At 41.5% G+C, this 13,265-nt stretch overlaps 1 protein-coding gene across 2 annotated transcripts; it reads right to left on the reverse strand.

Annotated features, from left to right (window-relative positions):
* Nucleotides 1-2,556: 2,556 nt before the first annotated feature.
* Nucleotides 2,557-12,544, reverse strand: LOC144630526 (uncharacterized). Of its 2 annotated transcripts, none has more exons than XM_078488888.1 (5): nt 12,451-12,544; nt 12,254-12,318; nt 11,717-11,784; nt 3,739-10,100; nt 2,557-2,961 (listed from the first exon to the last, which is right to left on the reverse strand). In XM_078488888.1, exon 4 carries the CDS (start codon nt 10,086-10,088, stop codon nt 3,756-3,758), a length of 6,333 nt encoding a protein of 2,110 aa, XP_078345014.1. In that variant the 5' UTR covers nt 10,089-10,100; nt 11,717-11,784; nt 12,254-12,318; nt 12,451-12,544; the 3' UTR covers nt 2,557-2,961; nt 3,739-3,755. The 2 variants fall into 2 exon arrangements, with proteins under 2 accessions (XP_078345014.1, XP_078345020.1); XM_078488894.1 differs by having other exon boundaries at nt 12,445-12,517.
* Between the last annotated feature and the right edge of the window lie 721 nt (nt 12,545-13,265).

Raw genomic sequence — 13,265 nt, forward strand, 5'->3', positions numbered from 1 at the left:
CTAAGAGAAACGAAAGGGCTATGGGGACGAGAATGGTTCCTCTTAGCCAGCTGAGCCTGGGGCACGAGAAAAAAGTGGCCCTGGGGACACATGATTTGATTGGCTAGATCTTCAACAAAAGAAAGTCAAATTAAGCAAATCAAATCAACCGTTTTAAAACCCCTTTCTTTTGAGAGATTTTACTACGGTGGATTTGATTGGCTAAATTTAAATTCTCTTTGTTAAAAGTCTAGCCAATGTTCTTGTTCCTCATGCCCAGGTTCTGCTGGCTAAGAGGGACAAGCAGCTCTGGGGACGAGAATGAGGACGATGGGGGAGGTGCTTGGCATTTTGGGGGCCTGGGGCAACCTACATAGTGGTGTCTGGATACCGGAGCGTGCACAACGACGTCGACACAGAAACGGTAGCAAAGGTAAGCATTTCTTGCACCGGCAGCACTCTCGCCGAATTGAGAACCTTCGTCCTTTACCATGCAAGACCAAAAACTCCGAGAAACTGCGATCACGAAGACGGCGACTTTGCCTTAAAATTTGAGCAACAGCAGCTGTAGCTGAAGCTGTAACTGGCAAGCTTTCTCCTGATTTCTGTATCACTTCATATTGTGCATGCAGTTATTTGTTAAAAGAAAACAAAAACAGTTGGTACTTTTCTTTCAAGACAGAACAGTGCCGGGAAACGGTGCAAATTCACCCAAAACTTTTTTTCTCGGAAAGTATTTATATTAATACGTGTACGCTTGTAGAATGCGAACAGAGGCGCATTTTGTGCCTGATGTTTTACGCTGCCGAGATATTTTCCCATTTTCTGAAAACATATCGCTGAGAAATATCTCGGCGGCGTGAAATATATAATATCAATTGAAAAATACGTCAGAGTATACATTCAACGACCGAAAAATGGTGAATCATCTGGAAATCATTGGGATTCTTTTAATTAGCATAATTTGCAAAACCTAGCTTTTGCTAGACCGATAGCCATTATCACTGTTTTCCCTTTCCCTTTAGCATGGCTAATAGAGGGAAATGGTTATGAAGTCCGTCAAACTTTTAAGGAGCAAACAAGATGCAAAGATTTATGTTGGAATATGGTCGAGTATCTACGACCGTGCACAATCTTTTGTTTTGCCCTTTAATAATCATTATGTATATACTACGTAACAGAAACCTGAGAAACGTTTCTACTGGTTAGATTCTCGGACAGAAGAAAACAAATATTTGTTTGTGCACGATCAAGGCCGCAAAAATGTGAACTAAACAAAGAATTTTGTCAAGCTTTATAACCATTCCACTCTATTGACTATGCCCTTAGCAACCATTCGTTTGCGACTGCGCACACTAGCTTGCCAGGCACCGCTATGTCGCACTTCCAAGTCCTTTCAAAAGGCAGTTTCTCTCCCCCCCTCCCCCCTCCCCCACCACCCCTGCCCGGTGCAAGAAGACCTTTCTCGGCCTCAAAGAGAGGTGTTGAAAAGTCTAAAAACCAAGTTCTGCCGTCCTGTGTTACTTAGGGTAATTTTATGAAACACTTTTTTTCTGTTCTGATCCGAGGCAGAGGGAAAGACGCGATAAACACCCTTATACTGTGACAGGGATTCTTCCCGTACTCGGAGATTGGAAGTCTGGGCCTGGTACTAATCTAGTTCCTTTGTACACCGTCTTGAGGTTGATGAGGTTCTGATTGGTCAAATTAGGAACCCAATTAGTTTTTTGTGATAAAGGGCCTGTTCGCACTACGCGAAATTTTGTTTGTTTTACAAAAAACATCTGTCAACACAAAGCTTTTTTAAGTGCGAACGATTTTTTTCACCCACCAAAATTTTCGCAAGAGCCACCAAACTTCAAAGATGCCTCGACTAGCTTTGGAGGCCGTGAAATTTTTGTCAGGCGAGAAAATCTATTGTTTCTTGACAGTTAACCTTCATCGAGTCATCAAATGTCAAAATTGATCCTAACCAAATCAATGTTTACGCCGCTATTTTATAGCGATAGCTTTCACAAAAGATGAATTATAGAGGAGAGAAACACCGATTCCCATTCGTTTGTACCGAATGCATCCTATCAAGTTGTTCAACTCTGCTTTAACTATATATATGGCTATCAATGCGACTCTCAGGCGGGCAAGTTACGGTCACAGCACTGTCAGTTCATGCCAGCGAGTTTACGATTCTCAACTCGCTACCCAGCAGCAGCTGCAGTTCTTCCAAAAAAGAAGGCGCTTAAAATCATTCGAACGTTTCTTCCTGACTGAAACGAAAAAATGAAGGAACGCACACGAAACTTGGTTTCTATTTTGATTCGATTGATTTTTGTGGCTTCACATATAATTTGCATGTCTCAAGTGCGAACGCGCCCGCAAAAACCAAAAATTCGCAATAACAAAATTTTCAATTTTTTTGTAAACACCAAACCAAAATTTTCGTCCTAGTGCGAACAGGCCCAAAGTTCCCAAAAATGTCTTTAAATATTTTCGCGTGGCAACGCCATGGCGCACTTCACTGCATGCAAATGTACTTTTACTCATGGAAATCATGACAGACAAAAAAAATCGACGGTTCCCTTCTATAAAAGTTATTTTTATTTTTAAGTCCCACCCCAAGGCTTTTAAGGCTTAAAAAAAACTGTTGCGAGCTTCACTGAGACTTAAACATCACAAGAATCATCTGATCAATCAGCTCTGATCTTTCATTTCGTTTACAGCATGCTTGTTCATGATGTCACATAACGGCATATATATTTCAATTTAAGTATACTCTCCTGATTAATGTCTAGGAAGCGAAATGTCTTAACGAATTAAGTTTTTCTGTTATTACTGAAACAGGCGTTTTTAAAGTATGTATTTACAGTCAGCCAGGCAAAGGATGACAACGATTATGGAAGGCTATCCATCCCTTAAGCACTCACGAAACCTGACAACTTCATCTTTGCATGTGGAAATAACGAGAACCATAAGTTGTACTACCACCTGTAAAACAATACAAGAAAAGATAAAGTTAGAAAAAAATTACAAAATTTTCGTGATCAGCATCTTATGTCGAAATTGGTAGTGATTATGGCATTTACAAATGATACCTACTTTTTCCGAGACAAAACATTAAAGAAACTGTTGTCTCGAAGATTAGCTAGGACGCTGTTTTGAGGAGGATGCCGCCAATAACCCAAGACAATTCTCAGATATGCTTAAGAGCAATGCTTACATGCCATCAATTAAAATTCGGCTAGGAAACTTTTTAGTTACACCAAATGTTGAGTTATACCCTAAAAAAATCTTTACCAAATAACTACTTGTCTTATAATCAAAATCTTTATTCAAGTCTGGCCAATTTCAGAATTTCGATAGCGCCGTGAAAAATTATCTCCCAGTGTAAAAAGATAGTTCTTCTGTTGATAGCAAGTGTTCAAACCCCTCAGGTGTTCAAACACAAGGAAAGTGTATAGTACCGAATTTCAAAACCCGAAAATCGCTTTCCTTTTCTATCTTCATGATCAAATTAAAAAGGGTTTGGCGGAAATTTAAACTAAATCGGGTTTGTTTTATACCTTATACCTATTTATGAGCAAATAATGGGAGGAATCAAATTTAATCTTCTGACCATATGTAATTTTCCAGGTGGACTAGGTCACTCCAGAAAGACATACTGCAGCTTTGTCTGCAGCATTTCACGTTTTTTCCAATTTAATTTGTTTTATCCATTATGAACTTATGAAGGTGTGATGATAATTATACTCAAGTAATACTCACACCGATCGCAACAACTGTCAATCAAACGTAACATCGTCTCCAAGAAGTACAAACGCAGCCCAGTGTCTGAAATGTTTGTACAGCGCTGACTCTCTTAACTTCTTGGCGGACAGGTGAAGAGCTTCGCTTGCACTCTTATTCTCCCGCATCAAACTCCTGTAGAACACGTTCATGAAGACTTTAGTAGCTGCATCGTTCACGGGCCACAAAGACATCAGAACGGAGCGAGCACCAGATCCAAGAAAGGCCCGAGCAATTCCGACAACTCCCTCCGCTGTCATGATCTTACCACGTCCACTATTGCAACAGCTGAGTACCACCAACTTAGCCCTTATGCCGACTTTTGCGATGTCCTCCATTGTCAGCATAAAATCTTCCTTTTTTGCCATTCCAGCAGTGCCTATGTTTGGTGCAAGGGCAATTTCTCCTCTCTCTGGATCACCATGGGCTGCAATATGTACCAATCCGACATCCTGGATTCTTTTTAACACCTCTTCCTTAGTAGCTTGCTCTCCAATAAGCTTAAAGTATGGTGCTCTGACATACCGAGAGACCATGTCTGCCTCAACTCTGGAATTTGGTAGAGGTTGTAAAACTCCGACCTTTCCCTCAAACTCTACCAGGCCAACGGTCGGATCTCCCACAATCAATGCTCCAGTTTGAGAATGGTATTCTTTGGGGGAGTCTTGAATGACCTGAAGCGATGTGAGAGAGGGAATGAGGCGTATTCGACACTTGTCTGCCAAGCTTTTTCCAGTGGAATCTTGCAAGGCTGCAAATGGGACCAAGAACATGCCTCCTTCGGGGATAATGATGATTTCTGGACCATTGATAAGACCAGCAACTGGCTCAATTATCATTTGGTATAATTTTTTAAGATTAGCTTCTCTTTCTTCTTCCTCGTTCCCCCTTAAATGGTGCTGATTGGTTGCTTCAGTTTGCTCGTCTGCTGATGATGATTCCTCTTCATAGATTGCTGATAATGATCGGTCTTCAAATTCTTCTCCGTCGTCTACAGGTAAGGATCTTAAAGTTGTTGTTACCAGACCTTGCAAAGAGGAGGTATCTGACAACTCTGTTTCAACGGCTTTAGAGGCGAACTTTATTTCTCCACCCTTTTCAACGAACCAAAAATAGACCTTTTTCGTTATGACGCTAATGAAGATAAAATCACCTTGCTGTTTATCCGACAGGCTTGCCAGTGAACTCAAAGTAAATTCACTTGTCACTTTCGTGACCTCCTGGATCCCAAAATTGGCAGCCATCAAGTCTACAAGTGCACGAGCTCTTCCTCGTTCTGCTGTACAGAGGGCGTCAGCTACTTTGCCAAGAGAAATTAGCAGCAAGGTAAGTCCCTTGTAAAAAGAAAAGCTTTGGTCATCTAGTGAAAGCTTGAATTCATCTTTAAGAGACTCCCTGATATTTTCGTGGCCTTTTATGCTCTCAAGGAAATAGTCAGACGCTTTCGTGAAGCTTTTATCGTGAAAATGACTTACACCCAGACTGTATAGGACCAGGTGTTCTTTACCTTTCATTCCAGTTTCTTTGATGATTTTGAGTCCTTTTTCCAGGTAGCTGATTGATTTCTCATACTGGCCAAGAGCATATTGAACATTTCCGAGGTTGACATAAGAAATTGCTTCTCCTTCTCTGTCTACAACTTCTTTTCTGATTTCAAGAGCTTTCTCGTGAAACCTTATTGAGGCATCGTATTGGCCACGAGCATTGTAGAAACTACCGAGATTGTTGTACGATAAAGCTTCCCCTTTTCTGTGTTTAAGTTGAATGCAGATGTCGAGTGCCTTTTCTTGATATTCAATCGCCTTCTCATACTGGCCAAGGACACGGTATAGACCTGCCAGGTTGTTGTAGGATGTTTCTTCTCCATCCCTGTCCTCCATCTCCTTATGAATTTCCAATGCTGCCGTCTGATACATCATTGCCTTCTCGTACTTGCCAAGGGTATAGTACACGTTACCTAGACCATTGTAGGCGGAACCCTCGGCTTGCCTACTACCAATCGCTTTGCTGATTTCAATAACTTTCTCGAAATATTCTATGGACTTTGTATATTGGCCAAGACCCATATAATCGCCTCCAAGCAAGTGGTACGATCTTCCCTCCCCCAGTTTGTTACCGGTTGCTCTGCTGATTTCCATTTCTCTCTCGTGATATTTGATGGACATCGCGCCAGAATCACTTGGACTGGGATCCTTGCCACTGACTGCACTGCCCATAGCGATGGACCTTTCCTGATACTCAGTAGACTTTTCATAAAGGTCGTAAACATAATAACACTGAGTAAAATGTTCGTGAGATGCACCTTCGTCTTCTCTTCCCTCGGTATCTTTCTTGATCTCCAACGCTTTCTCTTTGTATTTGGCAGCTTCCTCGTGCTTCCCAAGTGCATTACTCACGGTGCATAGATTCTGGTAGGATGTGATTTCTTCTTGTATGTCCCCAATTTTCTTGCTGATCTCCAGACTGTTGGTGTAACACACGATAGACTTCTCAAGTTGGCCCTGAACATTATATGCGCTACCAAGACTTTTGAAGGATCTCAATTGTCCCCTTGTGGCACAAATTTCTTTGCAGACTGCTAAGGCGTTTTGATGGTATGCGATAGAATTCTCATATTGACCAAGAGCACAAAAAGTGCTTCCAAGGTTACTGCACGATGCTGCTTCTCCTTGTTTGTCTCCAATCGCCTTAAAGATGTCAAGTGCTTTTTCGTGATACTCAGCTGATTTGTCAAATTGTTTTTGAGCATGGTAGATAGTACCTAAATTACTGTAGGAGGTTCCTTCTCTTTTTCGATCTTCAACTGCTTTGCTTAATTCAAGTGCTTTCCCTTGGTGTTGGATTGATTTCTCAAACTGGCCGAAAACATAATTTGCGGTGCCGAGAGCATCGTGAGACCTCATTTCTCCTTCTCTATTGCCGAGTGCTGTACAAATTTCAAGGGCTTCCTCCTGGTTCTTAATCGACTTCTCATACTCGCCGGCATTGCTGTGCAAAAGGCTGAGGCTGCTGTGGCAAGCTTCTTGTCCTTCCTTATCTCCAAATTCTTTCTTGATGTCAAGACCTCTTTTAAAACAGTCCATTGAGTTCTGATATTGACCAAAAATGTAATAAATTCTGCCAAGATTGATGTAGGAAATTCCTTCTCGTACTTTATCGCCAATCTCTTTGTTGATGGCAAGTGCTTTTTTTTCGAACTCGACTGACTTCTCATATTCACCAAGGGCATGGTATGCAATGCCAAGGTTGCTGTAGGATGTTCCTTCTCCTTGTTTGTCATCAATTGCCTTGCTGATTTCAAGTGCCCTCTCTTGGTATTCAATTGATTTGCCGTGATGGCCAAGTTCATGGTAAACACTACCGATGTTGTTGCAGGATGTTATTTCCCCTTCCTTGTCCCCAATTGTTTTACTGATTTCGAGACTTCTGTGGCAGGATTCAATAGATTTCTGAAACTGGTTAAGTGCACAGTATGCGGTGCCCAAATTGTTGTTGGAGGTCCCTTCTCCTTGCTTGTCACCAATGGCTTCCCGGATTTCAAGACTCTTCTTATGATTTTCGACAGCCTTTTCGTACTGTCCAAGATCATAATAGACATTTCCAAGTTGGCTGTATGATCTTGCTTCGGCCTTTCTGGCACCGATTGTTTTACTGACCTCAATTGCTTTCTCCCTGCACTCGATTGATTTCTCATATTGACGAACAGCGTGATATGCGGTACCAAGAAGCTCATACGATTTTCCTTCCGCTAGTTTATCACCCAGGGCTTTACTGATTTCTAGAGCTTTCTCTCTGTAGCTAATACATTCCTCGTATTGGCCAAGAGACTGATAAAGACTACTAAGCTTGCTACAAGATGCTTCTTCTTCCTTCTTGTCGCAAAGTGTTTTGCTTATGTCAAGTGCTTTCTCGTGATGCTCAATGGCTTCATTTTTCTGACCAAGGGCCTGATATACAGTAGCGAGATTAGAGAAGGTTGTTTGTTCTCCTTGTTTATCGCCAAGGGCTTGCGTGATTTCAAGATTGCTTTGATAATAACTGATAGCTTTGTCATACTGGCGAAGGCCATACCACGTAGCTCCCAATGCGTTAGCGGACCTTCCTTCTGCCTTTTTGTCTCCAACTGCTCTACTGATTTTACCAGCTTTCTCGTGACATTCTATTGACTGTTTCTTCTGGCCAAGTGCGTCATATACATCGCCGAGATTACTGTACAATTTTCCTTGTTGGTTCTTGTCATCTATCAGCTCGCTCGCTTGGATAGCTTTCTTAAAATAGGTGATACATTGCTCAGCCTGTCCAAGAACACGGTAAAAACTTCCGAGATTAATGCATGAGGCAGCTTCTCCGCGTTTGTCCCCAATGGCCTCTCTTATTGCAAGTGCTTTTTCTTGGTGCTCCACCGCCTTTCCATATTGCCTGAGAGCGTAGTATAGAGAACTCAAGTTACTGTAGCATGCTGCTTCACCTTGCCTGTCTCCAGTGGCACGGCTTGTTTCAAGTGCTTTCGTGTGGCACTCCTTCGATTTATCATACTGACCGAGAGCGCAGTATGCATAGCCCTGGTTGCTGTACGAAGCTGTCTCACCCCGCCTGTCTCCAATTTCTGCGCTGATTTTGAGACTTCTCTTGAAATAATCAATCGCTTTCTCATATTGGCCTAAATCGTTATAAACACTTCCGATGTTGTTGTAAGATGTCCCTTCCCCTCGTTTGTCTCCAATTTCTTTTCTGATAACCAGTGCCTTCTCGTGATTTTCGATTGATTTCTCGTACTGGCCGAGCTCGTAGTAGACGCTGCCAAAGTTGTTGTAGGATGCTGCTTCTCCCTGCCTATTACCGATCGCTTTTCTTATCTCAAGACCTTTCTCGTAGTGATCCAATGCCTTTTGAAGCTGGCCGAGATCACTATACACGCTACCAAGTTTGTTGTGGGATTCTCCTTGTCCTTGCTTTTCCCCAATTCCTTCATAGATTTCGAGGGCTTTCTCCTGACACTCAATCGACTTCTCAAGCTGGCCAAGTGAATTATACACACCACCGATGCTGCTGTAAGACGCCCCTTCGACTTGTCTATCTCCGATTTCCTTGCTGATTTCAAGGGATTTCTTCAATAAGTCAAGCGACTTTTGATAATTAGCAAGAGCATCGTGAACACTACCGAGGTTTAGGTACGCTCTTCCTTCTCCTTGTCTGTCTTTTATTTCTTTGCAAATCTTAATTCCCTTCTCATAGCAGTTTATGGATTTCTCATACTGGCTGAGGGCATAATACAACGTGCCTAGGTTAGTGCAGATTGTTCCTTCCCCGTGTTTGTCCCCGACTGACTGGGAGATCTCGAGACCTTTTTCATAACATTCAAGGCATTTATCGTATTGACCGATGGCATGATACACTGCAGCCATGTTGCTGTAAGATGAGCCTTCCCCTCGTCTGTTTCCCATTTCTGAACTGATTTCAAGACTTTTCGTTGAGTACTCGATAGCTTTCTCGTATTCACCAAGGGCATGATACACCACGCCAAGACTACTGTAAGACTTTAACTCGCCTTGTTTGTAGTGGAGCTCTTTGCTTAATCCAAGTCCTTTTTCTAAATACTCGATGGATTTTTCATACTGCCCAAGGGCATGGTACACCTCTCCGAGGTTGTTGTAGGTGTTCCCTTCTCCTTTCCTGTCGCCCGTTTCTTTGCTAATCTTAAGAGCTTTCTCTTGGTAATCGATGGATTTCTCATACTGACTCAGAGCATGATAGGCGTTACCCAGAAGACTGTAAGACCGCCCTTGACCGCGTTTGTCTTCTAATGTTTGTCTGATTTCTAGGCCTTTATCGAAATGAAAAATCGACTTGTCATATTGGCCCGCAGCATAATACACCTTACCGAGTTTGTTGTAAGATTTTCCTTCCAAAGGCTTGTTGCTAATTTCTTTACTGATCATAAGCGCCTTTTCAAAATGCTCAGTGGATTTATCGTGTAGACCGAGGGCATAACACGCCCCACCAAGATTGATGTGTGCTTCAACTTCTTCATGCCTGTCTCCTGCTTCTTCACTGACTGTAAGCGCTTTCTCGAAGTACTCAACAGATTTCTCATGCTTGCGAAGAGCATTATAGGCACCCCCAAGCTTGCTGTATGCATTCCCTTCTCCAGCGTTATTTCCAGTTTCGCTAAAAATCGAAAGAGATTTTTCGAAATATTTAATGGATTTCTCGTGTTGGCCGAGATCGTGGTAAGCACTTCCGAGGTCAATGTAAGAGTTTGCTTCTTCTTCTTTGTTTCCGGTTTCCTTGAAGTTTTGTAAGGCTTCGAGTATTCTTTCCACTTCCATGGCGAATCGTTCCTGTTTAATGATAATGAAAATCAAGGTACTATTTGTACGTTTTCTACCGGAACTCGATAGTTGTTTATTAAAATTGTTTCTTGGAGGTAAAAATCGTGTGGAAGTTATTGTTAGCTATGAACTGTTCTTAAAAACAAACAGGCAAGGTCACTAATCAAACTATTCGGCCAAAATAAAACGAATACTGTTTATTTTGTTTCGCAAACCAAACAATGCCGCGGTTAACATTTTCAACATATAGAAACTGCGCGCGTGTCATTTAGTTCCTCCACTTGGTGATCTTTTTGTGGAGAAATGATCTCCCATAGAGGCAATTTCAGACGTTTTTATAGCACTTTTCAATGAAACATCGGTATCAAAACGCTGGAGAAATAGGGTGTACTACAACGTCCATCAACCACTACATTAAAAGCCCCGTGTCTTCAAGATCTAACGCCGTTGTTGTAGCTGTAGAAAGTAGTTATCCCTCTTGAAAGAAGACCAGTTTTTAAGAAAATGAAATGTTATTTTGACGCCTGAAATAATACATGAAGGTGTTCTTTGTGAATCTGCTATAGGTTGCCTCTGTGGTTTACCATTATGTCCCTGGAATGAAACTATTATGAAACAAATGCATTCTTTCAGTGAATCGCATCCGTCAGAATCTGGATCAACATCCCGCAGTTAAAATGCAAGGGCAGACGTCTTATTATATCGAAGAAGCAAAGCAAGTGCATGCGCCCTTTCTTATGACAGCTATTCATGAAAAGGTACGTGAATAACTGAAGATCAACTTGTCCCTGACTTAACTTCCCTTATATGGCGTTGTCAGGTACAATTAAGATCCTACAACGCTGTTTCTATTCCAAAGGGAAAAAAAGCGAAAAAGACAAGAAAGTTTAGCTCAACTGCAGCTACACAGCATAGTGAGGATGCCTGAAGCAAAATACTTTGAATGAATTTACTACAAAATTATATGGGAAAACGTTACCAATAACTGGCGAAGTCATGGGTTTCCCGAATTTTTTTGTCCTTATTTCTTGGAAATCTGCGCCATTTTCGGTGAATTCAGACTGATAGAACGTTCATTTTAAAAGCTAGAGATAAAGAAGACAGTTGCCTTTCGACCACAAAACTAGAAGTCGGCCGGTTAAATAATTGTAATATCCTGTCATTTATTGCGAGGTCTTGAATCAGATCATTACATAGACAGTGTCTTCATGATAAAATTTTAAATGTATCGTGAGGAAACTACAATCCAAGAGCTACAGTATAGGCAGGGGAATTTTGCAGAACGCAGAACGCAGAACGCAAAATGATGGTCTAACCAACAAGTACAAGCTAACCACAAGCAAACCGGGCTGAAAGCTAACTGCAAGCAAACCGTACCCGCTGACTATTATTCTGCGTTTCTGCATTCTTGCTTTCTTCACCCGGTTTGCTTGTGGTTTGCTTTCACTCCGGTTTGTTTGCGGTTAGCTTTTGTTTGTTGTTAGAGCATCATTTTGCATTCTGCTTTCTGCAAAATTCCCCTGCCGCTACAGTCGCACAAAAACTCAATTCATCTTCTAAGATCTCACACAACAAGTATGTTTTGAATGAAAAGGTCAAACATACAGGCAATCCTAATAACATACCTGAAAAGAAATTCAGACCTCTAATGGCACCATTGTTTCCACGAAGTAACTGAAGTGCAAGAAATCAACTGATGGATCAAATAAACAAACGTATTAGATTGATCAGACTTATAAAACATGCTCATGGCTAGTTTCGAAACATTTCATTAAGGCTGAAATTATGAATTCGTAATTCGAATTTGTAAGGTAACGATGACATCTCTTTTGTAATCAAATGTATAAATATGCTTGTGGGATTAATTGAGTGAATAATTTTACTCTGTAGTTGAAATGCCTGCGAGAGGTTGATTTGCGGAAATTAAAAAAGAAGAAGCTGATATATTTCCTGATAAAAACTGCACAGCACTGAGTAAACGCCTTGCAAATCCATGTGTTGTTTATACTTGATAAATCGACCGAATGAATTGACGGAAGTTGATGCATAAAAATTAAATTTTTTTGGCTTGTGTGGTTAAGGTCAGTTTTGCTTTATTTGGACTGGTAAATTGCTTATCGATTGCTTACACTAATTGTGAAGACAAATACAGCAAAACTCACCTCAAATTCTTACGTCCTTTTATGAATTGTATTCCAGACGGCCAATGCTCTGTGTGGAACCTTGCCTGAAGATTAGAGAAAGCAGTCTTTTGTTTCAAGATAGTTTCACGTATCACTGAACTGAAATATTAAGGAATTGTGAGATGAACCGAAATGTAGTACATTGCGAAAGCTTCGATGTAGTTTAAAACTATTACCTGTACGGAAGAATAAAGAATCCAACGCTGCCGAATACGCCGTAAATAACCATTGAAACCGAAAGTTTATCGGAAAACAGGAAGCAGATCATGAATATTAAAACAGCCTCCCCGTGACGAACTCGTTCCCAGGGTCTTCCAGAGCGATTGGCCGACCGAAGTTCACCAGATCCAAAGAATACTTTACAATAAAACACTTGATAAACATAAAGAACCGAACGTGATGAAATATTTAGCAATATGGCCATTTTTAAGGTCTCTAGGCTGCACGTCCAACTTTGTGGTGTTGTCTTAAAAGCCCAAAAAAGTAAAAAAAAAAGGTTGAGGCTGAATACAATTTAAATCTGAAAAATGTCCAAAGGTAACCTTCGGTAGAACACATCCTCTCCAGCGGTTAGCAATACTCCTAACTGGTCGCTTCATACTACTATCACTAGGATAAGCTCAAGCGGTATCTAACTTCGTTCTTGGGCGTTCTGTGAACTTAGAACGATCATATAATACAACTTTCCCGTACCCATGTATACACCTGGGTGAAAAGAGTTACTGTGAGAGTAAAACATCCCTCCCAAGAACGCAACACAATAACCCTGACCAGGGTTTGAACCCTGGTGAGGGTCATTGGCCACCAGTAGACCAGTAGGCCACCGCACCAAATATACTCCTGGGAAAGTTGATCCCCTCCCAGGGTAACCTGAAATCGTGCCCTCCCTCCCTACTACTAAGCGGGGGGGGGGGATGCCTGATCGCAGGTTACTCCCAGGGGTTTCAGGGAACAATGGAACATGGCCATAAATCAATTGGGAACAAGGTAA

Source organism: Oculina patagonica, chromosome 1, assembly GCF_052425735.1.
Source record: "Oculina patagonica isolate OP01 chromosome 1, crgOcupat, whole genome shotgun sequence".
NCBI classification, from domain to species: domain Eukaryota; kingdom Metazoa; phylum Cnidaria; class Anthozoa; order Scleractinia; family Oculinidae; genus Oculina; species Oculina patagonica.

Bases quoted from the DNA above. Each gene is read 5' to 3' on its own strand.
- LOC144630526 (XM_078488888.1), bottom strand. From the start codon at position 10,088: ATGGAAGTGGAAAGAATACTCGAAGCCTTACAAAACTTCAAGGAAACC.